Source organism: Accipiter gentilis, chromosome 9 (genome assembly GCF_929443795.1).
Source record: "Accipiter gentilis chromosome 9, bAccGen1.1, whole genome shotgun sequence".
In the NCBI taxonomy this organism is placed as follows: Eukaryota; Metazoa; Chordata; class Aves; order Accipitriformes; family Accipitridae; genus Astur; species Astur gentilis.
This window is the reverse complement of record NC_064888.1, coordinates 39,201,482-39,218,368: the sequence shown is the minus strand read 5'-3', so window position 1 is coordinate 39,218,368 and position 16,887 is coordinate 39,201,482. Positions and strand designations below refer to the sequence as shown.

The window sequence follows — 16,887 nt, the reverse complement described above, 5'->3', positions numbered from 1 at the left end:
ACCAACTGTAGGAGAAGATCAGGTTCGAGACCGTCTAAGGAACCTGAAGGTGCACAAGTCCATGGGACTTGACAAGATGCATCCGTGGGTCCTGAGGGAGCTGGCGGATGAAGTGGCTAAGCCACTATCCGTCATATTGGAGAAGTCGTGGCAGTCCAGTGAAGTTCCCGGTGACTGGAAAAGGGGGAAAGGCAACCCCTATTTTTAAAAAGGGTAAAAAGGAAGACCCAGGGAACTACAGGCCAGTCAGCCTCACTGGAGGGAAAGCTTTCTCTCCAATAACATGGAGAAACACATTGGCTGTAGAGGACAGTTATTCCTCACTGACATGTAGGGGAAACTCCTGTCACCTTTCCTGAAGCCTTCACCTTTGGTGATGCTGTGGGAATAGCGGTGGATGTGGGGCCTGCTTGGACGGGAGAGGATGCTCAGGGAGTTAATCAGCCATCTGCTTCAGAGGGAACACAGGAGTGGGGGAAATGCAGATAGGCAGGTCCTTAGAAGTCCCCTGAACAATGTGGGTCATTTTGCTTTTGTGTGTGACACACAGGAGAAAGTAATAGAAACCAAAAGAAAAGGCATTTCTGAATCAAGAGTCAGCAATCCGGCTTCCTAGAGCCAGATATTTTCTGTGAATTTCTGCATATGCAGAAAGAAAAAGAATTGGCTCATTCCTTTTGTAACCCACATTAAGATATTTAGAAATTTCCTATGTAGTATTTCAGAAACGGGGGCTCAGTCCATCGCTTGGCGAATTTTTAATCCAACAGACCACACTCTTCAACACAGTAAAACATTCATTTGTATTTTAGTCACAGAGACATTAATTTGAAAGGCAAAAAAAAATTACTGCTTTGTAAACACTCCTCCCTTTGATTTTAAATTACACTGCTCACGTAACAGATCACTTTTGCTTGGAAATCTCTGCATTTTATAAGTAAGCATAGATCCATTATTGTTTCAATGAGAAATTTAGCATTAAAAGCAATGCTCAAAATAATTAGAATATTGTACAGACACAACTCCAAATGCCATGGCAAGATCAATTTTTACATTTCCTTTCCAGACATGACCTATTACCTCTCCCCAAATTAAATCTTCCTCCCTTTTAATAAGCCTTGAAATATTTATTGATACCTCACTCATATTTTCTCTCCAGCTCACAAAATTTCGAGGCATTGGATAAATGGTCTTAGAAGGATGTAAGAAGAGAATTAAAGTGGAGAAAAACAATAAAATGATTGTACCAAACAACTTGTGACATGAGTGTTGGAATTATTTTTTAATCTTTTAAGAGGTGTTAGGATTACAAAGTTATTCTAAAGCATTGTAACAGGCTAGGATTCATTGTAGATAAAGATATCACAGCTTCTTACAAATGCCACATATGTGACTGTCGTCAACGAAGCATTTTGTTGGCTCGTAATATGTGATGTTCCCCTGTAGTCATTTAGTGGATGATGCTGACTTTTGATCTCACATCACCACATGGGAAAGCGGTTTCTTCAGTGCAGTTCTTGCAAGAAAACCGGCAAGAACAAAAACGACAACTGCCAGGACGGCGGCAACAGCAATGACCGGCGCGAGGGGATTATCAGCAGCAGCGGGAACCGCCTGGGGACGTGGCTCGGAAGAGTCCAGCCCTGTGAGTGGAGGTAGAGGGGGTTTGATCTCAGTATATTAAAGATCAGGGCACAAAGAGCTGCTGCGTTAAAAGGGATGGATCCCAGATCAGGGTCACAAAGAAGCTAACTTCTTACAAATTCATTGCTTTAGACTATTTGAACAGGCTTTGTATTAGCAGGGATGACAACTTGGCTTTGTATTAGCAGGGATGACAACTTAACTAACTAAGCAAACTTCCTAAGCAGAAGACAACTGAGGGAATTAAATATTTCTCAAGAAGGCTGGGAGTTTGCTCCCAGCAGGCCTTCACGTTACACAAGCAGACTGGAGCTAATTAGTTCAATGGAGTTATAGCACTAAAATAGATTACATGCTACCTCTCCTTTGGGATAGGCAAAGCAGTTATACTTTTTATACATGCAGGTGAAAACAGGGGGATTGCAAGGTGTTGAAAGAAGAAGAGAGTTGTAGACATTTGGATCAGCCAAACAATCCCTTTCTTTTTATGGCAAAGTTAGTAAAAGCAGATTTCAGTGACAGATGTCAGAAACGCAGAGCTATGGCTTTTCTTGAAGCCCAAAGTAGTCTTAGAGTAAATACGGGAGAAACTTATTTGTCTTTACCAGTATTCCTACTCTGAGCATCCCCTTCTCGAAGCTGAAGTGGTCCAACAACGACCTTCACTTCTTCCTTGACAGAACTTGTATCTCTCTTGGACCTGTTAATACAGCCCCGGTAGCAGCGGGAGGAATAGTCACCCAGCCTGCACACCACCAGCTCACACTGCAGGTACACTAACGTATGGCGGCGGATGAACTCAAAGGCATTAAATTTGAACCGAGCAAAGTGGCTGTAGGGGGAGTAGTATGTGGTGTAGGAAGAATCTCTAACACATCTAGGAAGAAATGAAAATGAGAATTAGTCTTCATGGACACACACATGTACATTTCTGCAAAAATAAACAGATTAAAACAAAATTATATCATAGCCAGGTACTAAAAGCAAAATGGGATAAAAATGCAACTTCTATAGCATAGCATACGCTTTTAAAATATAGACTTATTTTAGTCCTATGAAGCAGCTAGAGCATTGGTAACTCTTAATTTTCTAAGAGAAAGAGACTGTAAGTGGTGAAGGGGGGAGAACAGCCTCTTACTAATGTCTGTGCTATACGAGGCATAAAAAAATGAGTCTAATGCTTGACCTCGTTTTACTAAAATAAAATAGGACTACAGATTCCTGCTGCCAGTTTTCACTATCTCAACTCATCTACCTCAATCCCACTACTTTGAATTTTGCATATAGGACAAGGATGAAGTCAGTGAAACGAAATGTTAGTAAGGTCTAATGTCATTTCTTATTTCCAGGCTCATACTGTAAAAATAAAAAATTGGACCCCTTTAAACAGTCTGTTGGTAATGAGATCTAAACCAATTCAGACTGGCTCTATTCTTTTAATTAAATGCAGAAAGGGTATCACAGCTATGCTTCTAACGACTTGAGAAAGCTCTTACCCATCCTTGATTATATCATAGGCCAGAGTGTTAAAATCATGCCGATCAGGTGATGCCACGCATGTGTCCACAAACACAATCAGATTTGGGTCAGAGCTGTGAAGATAAGCTTGAAGGTACAAATCTTGGTTCAACTCAATGTAGTATGGAGAGTCGTGCACTTGCCACAAGAATGATGAGGAATCATAAAAAGTGATGTTCATGTCATATCTTCCAAACTGAACTTCATTCACATCTATGGTATCCTCAGCTACATACATTATTTGCATCCGTGTGTTTTGTAGCATTTTGCAACTGATATGTAAGTGGATATTCTTTTTCCTCTTGATTAGGTACCCAGAAGATGTAATTTTGATCATGTTGGAATAGTTGATTGTATCATTGTTCTCCTGTTTAACATGTAATTTAAAATGAGGAATTGCATTTTTGTCACGTTCCATGTTCTAAATTTTGATAGAGTAATATGCAATTTAAAAATGTAGATCAATCTTAAACTCGTTAAGCCAAAAAGCTTGATGTTAGTCTTTTCTGCTCACACAGTGTAAAAAAACTTGCTGAAGTATGTAATTAAACAGAAATCAGTGGAGAAAAACTCTGTTAAACCCAAGGCATTGAACATCTGTATAAAACACTAACCATGTAGTAGTGCACCGTCATCCCAAACCTGCCTGGCACTTACAAGACTACATCTACTTTAAATCATGGAAAGTTCATATAACTTCCTCCCATGCTTTCCTCCCTAGAAGCTCATTTCTATTAAGCGTGGGGATTCCCTAAGGCATGGAAAGCTAAAGCACTAAAAACCTTCAGGTCTTGTTGGTTCACTTCTTAGCACTGTGGACCACAATGGCCCTTTCATGATTTTTCAAAGCGGGTCCTGCAATTCAGCGTGGACAATGGTGAGCGTACCTCTCGTACTGTCCCACAGCTGTTGTAGGGAATGTTGAATATAACCTCACGTGACGTGATTCTTGGTTTACAGTGACTGTCGTTCAGGGTGACCATCTGCGCCGAGTAGCCTTGAGACTGGAGATAGTCTCTGCTCACCACTGCATGCATGTAGTCTGGCAAGCACAGAAGGGCTGGTAGAAGAAGAAGAAACAATATAATAGTGACTTCTGGAATTTGTTAATGATTAAATGTTGGAATTGAACAAAAGATTGGTTTTTTCTAAATTTAGAAGGTACGCAGTTCACACCAAGCCATCATATTTCACACCCATCATTTAATTTCCCCAATATCTTTAAATACACACAATTATTTATTTTGCAAGCAAAAGCAATAAACAGGCTTGCAGGTTGAGAAACACCAACGGGGAACTTACTAGTGTTGTGATCTGTTGGAATGGAGGAGTAGTAAGCCTGAAACCCTCTGAAGGTGTATCTGGAATCGCTGTGAAAGCGAACGGTCATCATGTTTGAAGAGGATATGTACGTGGGAAAGGAGCCAGAACAAAGTCTCCCAAGAAGCGGGGAAGAGTGTGGAGGTCCGTCGTAGACTTCAACATAGTCATACCGGCATCTGTGGCTTTGCATCCTGGTGAGCAAATGTCAGCACCTTGTCAGATGTGTTTCAGAAACTCTGATTTAACTGCCTAACACGTGATAAAATCTTTCAGCACTTAAAGTTTTCACAACAGAGGTTTTATTTGTTTTGGATGTAGCTGTTGCAGAAAATTGTGAGCAGAGAATACTACAATAATCCGTATTTTGTTCTAGTCTTCCAACTGCTGGATGTTATCGAAAGTACCTTTAAAATTGGGAAGGTTGCCTGTTCAAATAAGTTATCAGACTTCTCAAGTAAGTTTTGACTTTGTTATTTGCCCAGGGAATCAATGTTTTACTTACGCGATATCTCTAAATGTGAGCATAACGCGGAAATTGTTCTCCACTTGTATTTCCCACATGCAGTCAGCATTGTTTGGATAACTTCCAGGGTAGAAGGGACTCTGCAGCATCCCAGAGGAATTTGAGAATGAGCCACCACAAAAATAAGGCGCTGCTGAAAGAAATGGAAGAGAATTTTCTTACAGTGACCTCTACAAAATTGTACTTGACCTGTATGAGTCTCATCTGCAGCTGCTGAAAAGCAGGTCTCCCGCTGACTGCTGGTGATATTCTGTATAACCCAAATCAAAACAAATATTTGGTTTTGCTTTAGGTTTACTTTCATGTTGGATTTGGGATCCTGTGTTACGTCCATGGTGTCAGACCACCCTCTTCAGGCTGGGCTGGTAACACCTTGATGCTTTCTGCTCTGGTCTCTCCTTTCTGCAGTGGAGATCTGATTCTGGGAGGTGTCATGACAGTCAAAATGGAAGTACCTTCCTGAAGAGACAGCATCCCCTTGGTTACTCTGCTGCTTCTCTTTATTCCTCTAAGGACTTTGGAGGATAAATAAGTTGCAAGCCTTCTAGGAAACTCTGATTTTATGGTCTCAGACTGAAAAAAAGCACTCCAGGCTGCTGGGCCAAGTCTTAAATATATCTCATTTCTCCTATAAGCATAGCTGCAAAAATCTTTCATGTTCCTGCCAGCATGAATGGCATTTAATTCTTATGTTAAATACACAGATAATCCTAAAAGTTTCCCTATATGAAGGTAAGCACAAGCTCTGAACTTAATTCCTACAACATGTGACACGTAAAAACAACACCCCTCCATTTGATGTTCCTGCACAGTGATAGCCCCCCATGCAGCAGACTCCTCTCTGCCTCAGGATTTTGGAATTTTCGGGCTATTCCAAGCATGGGACCATCAGCTGTACCGAGACACTGCCCATTTCTTGGATCAGACTGGATGGGCTCTCAGGCACCTTCACTTTCATACCTTTTTCTACTGTGAACGGTCAAGCTCTAAACCTAAAATCTGCTTTCTAATGCAAAAGTAGCAGGCTGAAGACCATAACAGCTCTAGTAAGCAGAAGAGCAAAAAATTACCCATTGGACACAGCTTCTCTGACAAACGACCTGTGACTATGAATGCAAATGGAGAACATTTCAATGAAACCAGTATAATTTTGAAAAAGAAGCTACATTTTTTAAGGAAACTCTAAAAGAAGACAAATTAAATTATACCATCAGGGAAGTAGATAAAACACAGATGGAAAAAGAAAAAAATTCTGGAGAAAAAATTATTTATGAGTGCTGTATAGAAATAATAACAATAAGGAAACTGTAGCATGCACGCAAAAAATTAATGGCAATAAAATTACACTGTGCATGTAGTCCTGGCATGGTTTGATGTCGTTGCCCTTTAGATCATCAGTTCTGACCAAAGTACATATAACACACTGCCACTGGTGATGTGTGTGGTTAAAAAAGTTAGAGATTTAGACAACATCTCCTAAGCCTTGACCAAGATGAAGAGCACAGCGAGGAAATGGCTTATCCACCCCCAACCAGTATAACCGCAAAATAAGCATCACTGAGACGCAAGGGGACAGAACAGCCTGTCTAAGAATTATCATGCAAGTTTAAGGTGATATTGCCATAGAAACAAAAATTATATTCAAAAAGCCCAACAGGGAGACAGCCCACAAATAAAAAACTTTGAGAAGAGCCAAAGAAGAGCATTACCTGATGGAGGTGTTGGAGTGACTGTAGGAGCTGTGGTGTGGAGGAAGAAGAACCTCAGTGAGATGTGTTGCTCAGGAGAAAGGTGCTGGGACACAGGCACGGCCCCACCTCAGAGCATAGGGTACCGCGATGGGGATTGTGTCAAGGAGGGAATGGGGACACGGGGGACAGGGCTCAGAGGGCCATGAGCTCCGCGGTAGAGCTGGTGGGCTCTGGTGCCCACGCACCTGCGCAGACGACGCTGGCGTCCTCCACGTGCCTGCAGTTGTGCACGCCCCAGCCGTTGTGCCTGCACATCTGGAGGGAGGACTCATCCCCGCGGCACTGCACGTCGTCCAGAAAGATGTTCCCGGAGCCGAGGCCGAAGCGCGCGTTGCCCGGGGCGGCCGTGGGCTGGCCGCAGCCCAGCTGCCGGCACACCACCTGGGCATCACTCAGGTCCCACAGGTCGTCGCACACCGTCCCCCAGCTGCTGCCGCCGTACACCTCCACGCGGCCCTCGCAGCCGTTCCTCCCACCGGCGAGACGCAGGAGGACACCTGGGACACGGCGCAAGGCACTGGGTTGGGGTCCCAACAGCCCAGCACCCAGGGTCCCCACCTGCCTGGTTGTTTTGGAGATTGGGGCAGCATGCTTGTGGCAATGGATGGCCATGGCCATGGCCATGGCAAAGGCCAGGGAATGGAAATCGAAATGAAATGCAAATGCAAATGGAAGCCTGTCACAAGCCAGCCTGTCCCTCCTCTTCTCCTCTCGTGCTGGGCTAGGGCTCGCTGCAAGGCTGGGAATAAAGTGAGTGGGCATGAATTACCTGTAGTGTACGTCCAGTCAACAGGAGGGCTTGAATACTCAGCTGCAAGGAAGAAGATGGAGTGAATGAAAGGGCAGCGATTGCAGCAGGTTCGTGGGAATGGATGACTGTGGCAATGGATAGCCATGGAAATGGCCATGGAAATGGCCATGGAAATGGAAATGGAAATGCAAGACTGGAGCACTAATGTGGGGAGAGACAGTGGGGCTCAATCCTGGCAATGAGTTAGAATCCCATCAGCCTTGCACCTGTGGTCCCCACCTTGCTGGCAGTTTTGGAGATTTGGGCACAACGACCATGAGCTGGTGTCATGCAGACCTGAAGGGATCCGGGGAGAGCAGTGGCTGAGCAAAGACCCTGGGTGTGCAGAGGGCAGATGCACAATGGGCAGGGACCTGCTGGGGAGGATCTACCGGAGGTTCCTGGGGGCACTGGGGGCTGCTTGTGCATGGGGGTATTTACAGAAAACCCCTTGTACACCTTGAGTGTGGCCCATCCCCTGCGGGGCGCCACTCATGCAGCCTGGAGATGTCACGGGCAGAGGGGAGCAGCAGCCCTGCACTGGACAGGTACAAGCCAGCACATCCCCCCTGTTCTCCTCTCGTGCTGGGCTGGGGCTCGCTGCAAGGCTGGGAATAAGGTAGGTGGGCATGAATTACCTGTGGTGTACGTCCATTCAGCAGGAGTGCTTGGAGGCATAGCTGCAAGGAAGAAGATGGAGTGAATGAAAGGGCAGTGATTGCAGCAGGGTTGTGGCAATGGATGGCCATGGCCAAAGCAAAAGCCACGGTCATGGAAATGGAAATGGAAACACAAGGCTGGAGCACTAATGGGAGCGAGTCCATGTTGCTTTATCCTGTCATTTGCCCTTCAGACATCTGCTTGATGTGTCACCAGTCCTGTCCCACCCTCCCCAAACTGCGATCCTGCAATCCTGCTCTTTGACCCTGCACTGGGCACCTCCACCTGCGAGCACGGAGAGCCCGCTGTGCCCTCCGTGTGCAAGAATGGGGCTTTTGCATGGCATGGGCTCCAGCAGCAGGCGGCAAAAGCCCCCAGCCTCACTGCTCTGCCCTGGCTCTGCCGAGGGAGGTAAGATCATCTGCTCCCAGGGCAGGTCACCGAAACCTGCCCGGAGTTACCTGCGGTAGAGCTGGTGGGCTCTGGTGCCCACGCACCTGCGCAGACGACGCTGGCGTCCTCCACGTGCCTGCAGTTGTGCACGCCCCAGCCGTTGTGCCTGCACATCTGGAGGGAGGACTCATCCCCGCGGCACTGCACGTCGTCCAGAAAGATGTTCCCGGAGCCGAGGCCGAAGCGCGCGTTGCCCGGGGCGGCCGTGGGCTGGCCGCAGCCCAGCTGCCGGCACACCACCTGGGCATCACTCAGGTCCCACAGGTCGTCGCACACCGTCCCCCAGCTGCTGCCGCCGTACACCTCCACGCGGCCCTCGCAGCCGTTCCTCCCACCGGAGAGACGCAGGAGGACACCTGGGACACGGCGCAAGGCACTGGGTCGGGGTCCCAACAGCCCAGCACCCAGGGTCCCCACCTGCCTGGTTGTTTTGGAGATTGGGGCAGCACGCTTGTGGCAATGGATGGCCATGGCCATGGCAAAGGCCAGGGAATGGAAATCGAAATGAAATGCAAATGCAAATGCAAATGCAAGCCTGTCACAAGCCAGCCTGTCCCCCCTCTTCTCCTCTCGTGCTGGGCTGGGGCTCGCTGCAAGGCTGGGAATAAGGTGGGTGGGCATGAATTACCTGTGGTGTACATCCATTCAGCAGGAGTGCTTGGAGGCATAGCTGCAAGGAAGAAGATGGGGTGAATGAAATAGCAGTGATTGCAGCAGGCTTGTGGCAATGGATGGCCATGTCCATGGCCATGGCAAAGACCATGCACATGGAAATGCAAATGGAAATGAAATGGCAATGGAAATAAAAATGCAAATGCAAGCATCCCACAAGCAAGCCTGTCCCCCCTCTTCTCCTCTCGTGCTGGGCTGGGGCTCGCTGCAAGACTGGGAATAAGGTGGGTGGGCATGAATTACCTGTGGTGTACGTCCATTCAGCAGGAGTGCTTGGAGGCATAGCTGCAAGGAAGAAGATGGGGTGAATGAAAGGGCAGTGATTGCAGCAGGCATGTGGCAATGGATGGCCATGGCCATGGCCATGGCAAAGGCCGTTAACATGGAAATGCAAATGGAAATGAAATAGAAATGCAAATGCAAGCCTGTCACAAGCTAACCTGTCCCTCCTCTTCTCCTCTTGTGCTGGGCTAGGGCTCACTGCAAGGCTGGGAATAAAGTGAGTGGGCATGAATTACCTGTAGTGTACGTCCAGTCAACAGGAGGGCTTGAATATTCAGCTGCAAGGAAGAAGATGGAGTGAATGAAAGGGCAGTGAATGCAGCAGGGTTGTGGCAATGCATGGAAATGGCCATGGCCATGGCAAAGGCCAGGGACATGGAAATGCAAATGGAAATGAAATGGAAATGCAAATGCAAATGTAAGCCTCTCAGAAGGCAGCCTGTCCCCCCTCTTCTCCTCTCCTGCTGGGCTGGGGCTCGCTTCAAGGCTAGGAATAAGGTAGGTGGGCATGAATTACCTGTAGAGTACGTCCATTCAGCAGGAGGGGTTGTATATGCAGCTGCAAGGAAGAAGATGGAGTGAATGAAAGGGCAGTGATTGCAGCAGGCTTGTGGCAATGGATGGCCATGGCCAAAGCAAAAGCCATGGTCATTGACATGGCAATGGAAACGCAAGGCTGGAGCACTAATGGGCGCGAGTCCATGTTGCCTTATCCTGTCATCCGCCCTCCAGACACCAGATTAATGTGTCACCAGTCCTGTCCCATCCTCCCCAAACTGCGATCCTGCAATCCTGCTCTTTGACCCTGCACTGGGCACGTCCACCTGCGAGCACGGAGATCCCGCTGTGCCCTCCGTGTGCAAGAATGGGGCTTTTGCACGGCACGGGCTCCAGCAGCAGGCGGCAAAAGCCCCCAGCCTCACTGCTCTGCCCTGGCTCTGCCGAGGGAGGTAAGATCATCTGCTCCCAGGGCAGGTCACCGGAACCTGCCCGGAGTTACCTGCGGTAGAGCTGGTGGGCTCTGGTGCCCACGCACCTGCGCAGACAACGCTGGCGTCCTCCACGTGCCTGCAGTTGTGCACGCCCCAGCCGTTGTGCCTGCACATCTGGAGGGAGGACTCGTCCCCGCGGCACTGCACGTCGTCCAGAAAGATGTTCCTGGAGCCGAGGCCGAAGCGCGCGTTGCCCGGGGCGGCCGTGGGCTGGCCGCAGCCCAGCTGCCGGCACACCACCTGGGCATCACTCAGGTCCCACAGGTCGTCGCACACCGTCCCCCAGCTGCTGCCGCCGTACACCTCCACACGGCCCTCGCAGCGGTTCCTCCCACCGGAGAGACGCAGGAGGACACCTGGGACACGGTGCAAGGCACTGGGTCGGGGTCCCAACAGCCCAGCACCCAGGGTCCGCACCTCCCCGGTTGATTTGGAGATTGGGGCAGCACGCTTGTGGCAATGGATGGCCATGGCCATGGCATAGGCCAGGGAATGGAAATCGAAATGAAATGCAAATGCAAATGCAAATGGAAGCCTGTCACAAGCCAGCCTGTCCCCCCTCTTCTCCTCTCGTGCTGGGCTGGGGCTCGCTGCAAGGCTGGGAATAAGGTGGGTGGGCATGAATTACCTGTGGTTGTCGTCCATTCAGCAGGAGTGCTTGGAGGCATAGCTGCAAGGAAGAAGATGGAGTGAATGAAAGGGCAGTTATTGCAGCAGGCATGTGGCAATGGATGGCCATGGCCATGGCCATGGCAAAGCCTGTTTACATGGAAATGCAAATGGAAATGAAATAGAAATGCAAATGCAAGCCTGTCACAAGCAACCTGTCCCCCCTCTTCTCCTCTCGTGCTGGGCTAGGGCTCACTGCAAGGCTGGGAATAAAGTGAGTGGGCATGAATTACCTGTAGTGTACGTCCAGTAAAAAGGAGGGCTTGAATATTCAGCTGCAAGGAAGAAGATGGAGTGAATGAAAGGGCAGTGATTGCAGCAGGGTTGTGGCAATGCATGGAAATGGCCATGGCCATGGCAAAGGCCAGGGACATGGAAATGCAAATGGAAATGAAATGGAAATGCAAATGCAAATGTAAGCCTCTCATAAGGCAGCCTGACCCCCCTCTTCTCTCCTGCTGGGCTAGGGCTCGCTTCAAGGCTAGGAATAAGGTAGGTGGGAATGAATTACCTGTAGCGTACGTCCATTCAGCAGGAGGGGTTGTATATGCAGCTGCAAGGAAGAAGATGGAGTGAATGAAAGGGCAGTGATTGCAGCAGGCTTGTGGCAATGGATGGCCATGGCCATAGCAAAAGCCATGGTCATTGACATGGCAATGGAAACGCAAGGCTGGAGCACTAATGGGCGCGAGTCCATGTTGCCTTATCCTGTCATTCGCCCTCCAGACACCAGATTAATGTGTCACCAGTCCTGTCCCACCCTCCCCAAACTGCGATCCTGCAATCCTGCTCTTTGACCCTGCACTGGGCACCTCCACCTGCGAGCACGGAGATCCCGCTGTGCCCTCCGTGTGCAAGAATGGGACTTTTGCACGGCACGGGCTCCAGCAGCAGGCGGCAAAAGCCCCCAGCCTCACTGCTCTGCCCTGGCTCTGCCGAGGGAGGTAAGATCATCTGCTCCCAGGGCAGGTCACCGAAACCTGCCCGGAGTTACCTGCGGTAGAGCTGGTGGGCTCTGGTGCCCACGCACCTGCGCAGATGACGCTGGCGTCCTCCACGTGCCCGCAGTTGTGCACGCCCCAGCCGTTGTGCCTGCACATCTGGAGGGAGGACTCGTCCCCGCGGCACTGCACGTCGTCCAGAAAGATGTTCCCGGAGCCGAGGCCGAAGCGCGCGTTGCCCGGGGCGGCCGTGGGCTGGCCGCAGCCCAGCTGCCGGCACACCACCTGGGCATCACTCAGGTCCCACAGGTCGTCGCACACCGTCCCCCAGCTGCTGCCGCCGTACACCTCCACACGGCCCTCGCAGCGGTTCCTCCCACCGGAGAGACGCAGGAGGACACCTGGGACACGGCGCAAGGCACTGGGTCGGGGTCCCAACAGCCCAGCACCCAGGGTCCCCACCTGCCTGGTTGTTTTGGAGATTGGGGCAGCACGCTTGTGGCAATGGATGGCCATGGCCATGGCCATGGCAAAGGCCAGGGAATGGAAATCGAAATGAAATGCAAATGCAAATGCAAATGCAAGCCTGTCACAAGCCAGCCTGTCCCCCCTCTTCTCCTCTCGTGCTGGGCTGGGGCTTGCTGCAAGGCTGGGAATAAGGTGGGTGGGCATGAATTACCTGTGGTGTACGTCCATTCAGCAGGAGTGCTTGGAGGCATAGCTGCAAGGAAGAAGATGGGGTGAATGAAATAGCAGTAATTGCAGCAGGCTTGTGGCAATGGATGGCCATGTCCATGGCCATGGCAAAGACCATGCACATGGAAATGCAAATGGAAATGAAATGGCAATGGAAATAAAAATGCAAATGCAAGCATCCCACAAGCAAGCCTGTCCCCCCTCTTCTCCTCTTGTGCTGGACTGGGGCTCGCTGCAAGACTGGGAATGAGGTGGGTGGGCATGAATTACCTGTGGTGTACGTCCATTCAGCAGGAGTGCTTGGAGGCATAGCTGCAAGGAAGAAGATGGGGTGAATGAAAGGGCAGTGATTGCAGCAGGCATGTGGCAATGGATGGCCATGGCCATGGCCATGGCAAAGGCCGTTAACATGGAAATGCAAATGGAAATGAAATAGAAATGCAAATGCAAGCCTGTCACAAGCCAACCTGTCCCCCCTCTTCTCCTCTTGTGCTGGGCTAGGGCTCACTGCAAGGCTGGGAATAAAGTGAGTGGGCATGAATTACCTGTAGTGTACGTCCAGTCAACAGGAGGGCTTGAATATTCAGCTGCAAGGAAGAAGATGGAGTGAATGAAAGGGCAGTGATTGCAGCAGGGTTGTGGCAATGCATGGAAATGGCCATGGCCATGGCAAAGGCCATGGACATGGAAATGCAAATGGAAATGAAATGGAAATGCAAATGCAAATGTAAGCCTCTCATAAGGCAGCCTGTCCCCCCTCTTCTCCTCTCCTGCTGGGCTAGGGCTCGCTTCAAGGCTAGGAATAAGGTAGGTGGGAATGAATTACCTGTAGTGTACGTCCATTCAGCAGGAGGGGTTGTATATGCAGCTGCAAGGAAGAAGATGGAGTGAATGAAAGGGCAGTGATTGCAGCAGGCTTGTGGCAATGGATGGCCATGGCCAAAGCAAAAGCCATGGTCATTGACATGGCAATGGAAACGCAAGGCTGGAGCACTAATGGGCGCGAGTCCATGTTGCCTTATCCTGTCATCTGCCCTCCAGACACCAGATTAATGTGTCACCAGTCCTGTCCCATCCTCCCCAAACTGCGATCCTGCAATCCTGCTCTTTGACCCTGCACTGGGCACCTCCACCTGTGAGCACGGAGAGCCCGCTGTGCCCTCCGTGTGCAAGAATGGGGCTTTTGCACGGCACGGGCTCCAGCAGCAGGCGGCAAAAGCCCCCAACCTCACTGCTCTGCCCTGGCTCTGCCGAGGGAGGTAAGATCATCTGCTCCCAGGGCAGGTCACCGGAACCTGCCCGGAGTTACCTGCGGTAGAGCTGGTGGGCTCTGGTGCCCACGCACCTGCGCAGACGACGCTGGCGTCCTCCACGTGCCTGCAGTTGTGCACGCCCCAGCCGTTGTGCCTGCACATCTGGAGGGAGGACTCGTCCCCGCGGCACTGCACGTCGTCCAGAAAGATGTTCCCGGAGCCGAGGCCGAAGCGCGCGTTGCCCGGGGCGGCCGTGGGCTGGCCGCAGCCCAGCTGCCGGCACACCACCTGGGCATCACTCAGGTCCCACAGGTCGTCGCACACCGTCCCCCAGCTGCTGCCGCCGTACACCTCCACGCGGCCCTCGCAGCCGTTCCTCCCACCGGAGAGACGCAGGAGGAGACCTGGGACACGGTGCAAGGCACTGGTTTGGGGTCCCAACAGCCCAGCATCCAGGGTCCCCACCTCCCCGGTTGTTTTGGAGATTGGGGCAGCACGCTTGTGGCAATGGATGGCCATGGCCATGGCCATGGCAAAGGCCAGGGAATGGAAATCGAAATGAAATGCAAATGCAAATGCAAATGGAAGCCTGTCACAAGCCAGCCTGTCCCCCCTCTTCTCCTCTCGTGCTGGGCTGGGGCTCGCTGCAAGGCTGGGAATAAGGTGGGTGGGCATGAATTACCTGTGGTGTACATCCATTCAGCAGGAGTGCTTGGAGGCATAGCTGCAAGGAAGATGATGGGGTGAATGAAATAGCAGTGATTGCAGCAGGCTTGTGGCAATGGATGGCCATGTCCATGGCCATGGCAAAGACCATGCACATGGAAATGCAAATGGAAATGAAATGGCAATGGAAATAAAAATGCAAATGCAAGCATCCCACAAGCAAGCCTGTCCCCCCTCTTCTCCTCTTGTGCTGGACTGGGGCTCGCTGCAAGGCTGGGAATGAGGTGGGTGGGCATGAATTACCTGTGGTTGTCGTCCATTCAGCAGGAGTGCTTGGAGGCATAGCTGCAAGGAAGAAGATGGGGTGAATGAAAGGGCAGTGATTGCAGCAGGCATGTGGCAATGGATGGCCATGGCCATGGCCATGGCAAAGGCTGTTTACATGGAAATGCAAATGGAAATGAAATAGAAATGCAAATGCAAGCCTGTCACAAGCCAACCTGTCCCCCCTCTTCTCCTCTCGTGCTGGGCTAGGGCTCACTGCAAGGCTGGGAATAAAGTGAGTGGGCATGAATTACCTGTAGTGTACGTCCAGTCAACAGGAGGGCTTGAATATTCAGCTGTAAGGAAGAAGATGGAGTGAATGAAAGGGCAGTGATTGCAGCAGGGTTGTGGCAATGCATGGACATGGCCATGGCCATGGCAAAGGCCAGGGACGTGGAAATGCAAATGGAAATGAAATGGAAATGCAAATGCAAATGCAAATGTAAGCCTCTCAGAAGGCAGCCTGTCCCCCCTCTTCTCCTCTCCTGCTGGGCTGGGGCTCGCTTCAAGGCTAGGAATAAGGTAGGTGGGCATGAATTACCTGTAGAGTACGTCCATTCAGCAGGAGGGGTTGTATATGCAGCTGCAAGGAAGAAGATGGAGTGAATGAAAGGGCAGTGATTGCAGCAGGCTTGTGGCAATGGATGGCCATGGCCAAAGCAAAAGCCATGGTCATTGACATGGCAATGGAAACGCAAGGCTGGAGCACTAATGGGCGCGAGTCCATGTTGCCTTATCCTGTCATCCGCCCTCCAGACACCAGATTAATGTGTCACCAGTCCTGTCCCATCCTCCCCAAACTGCGATCCTGCAATCCTGCTCTTTGACCCTGCACTGGGCACGTCCACCTGCGAGCACGGAGATCCCGCTGTGCCCTCCGTGTGCAAGAATGGGGCTTTTGCACGGCACGGGCTCCAGCAGCAGGCGGCAAAAGCCCCCAGCCTCACTGCTCTGCCCTGGCTCTGCCGAGGGAGGTAAGATCATCTGCTCCCAGGGCAGGTCACCGGAACCTGCCCGGAGTTACCTGCGGTAGAGCTGGTGGGCTCTGGTGCCCACGCACCTGCGCAGACGACGCTGGCGTCCTCCACGTGCCTGCAGTTGTGCACGCCCCAGCCGTTGTGCCTGCACATCTGGAGGGAGGACTCGTCCCCGCGGCACTGCACGTCGTCCAGAAAGATATTCCCGGAGCCGAGGCCGAAGCGCGCGTTGCCCGGGGCGGCCGTGGGCTGGCCGCAGCCCAGCTGCCGGCACACCACCTGGGCATCACTCAGGTCCCACAGGTCGTCGCACACCGTCCCCCAGCTGCTGCCGCCGTACACCTCCACGCGGCCCTCGCAGCGGTTCCTCCCACCGGAGAGACGCAGGAGGACACCTGGGACACGGCGCAAGGCACTGGGTCGGGGTCCTGCCAGCCCAGCACCCAAGGTTTGCAGTTGGGGTCCTACAGCAGGGAGCCTGTATGGTTGCTGCAAGGCCAGGGATAGGTCTGCTGGGCGTGAATTACCTGTTGAATACAGCCCATCTGTGGTCGACACTGCAGCTACAGATGCAAGGAAGAATTTGGTGTCAATGAAAAAGTCTCTGAACTCAGTCAGCGCATGTCATGCACCCCAAAGTAGCCTGCCTTCAGGGAACCTCTATGCTATGGCACTTCTCATCATGCGGACGTCTTTTATTCAATCAAAATGACCATCTTGACTTCTCTGTTTCACACAGTCACGTACTCCCAG

General features: G+C 51.0%; 1 protein-coding gene across 1 annotated transcript in view; it reads right to left on the bottom strand.

Moving 5' to 3' along the window:
* Positions 1–1,476: 1,476 nt before the first annotated feature.
* The window catches only part of LOC126043212 (deleted in malignant brain tumors 1 protein-like), a 40,511-nt gene continuing 25,100 nt past the window's right edge, over positions 1,477–16,887 (bottom strand). Inside the window, 17 exon segments of the mRNA XM_049811259.1 lie at positions 1,477–1,643; positions 2,250–2,521; positions 3,141–3,529; positions 4,050–4,222; positions 4,465–4,676; positions 4,988–5,138; positions 6,718–6,747; positions 6,945–7,490; positions 8,188–8,229; positions 8,671–9,252; positions 9,578–9,619; positions 9,853–9,894; positions 10,617–11,198; positions 12,272–12,639; positions 14,256–14,811; positions 15,137–15,178; positions 16,182–16,697. Coding sequence (XP_049667216.1) covers positions 1,477–1,643; positions 2,250–2,521; positions 3,141–3,529; positions 4,050–4,222; positions 4,465–4,676; positions 4,988–5,138; positions 6,718–6,747; positions 6,945–7,490; positions 8,188–8,229; positions 8,671–9,252; positions 9,578–9,619; positions 9,853–9,894; positions 10,617–11,198; positions 12,272–12,639; positions 14,256–14,811; positions 15,137–15,178; positions 16,182–16,697 — 4,712 coding nt within the window.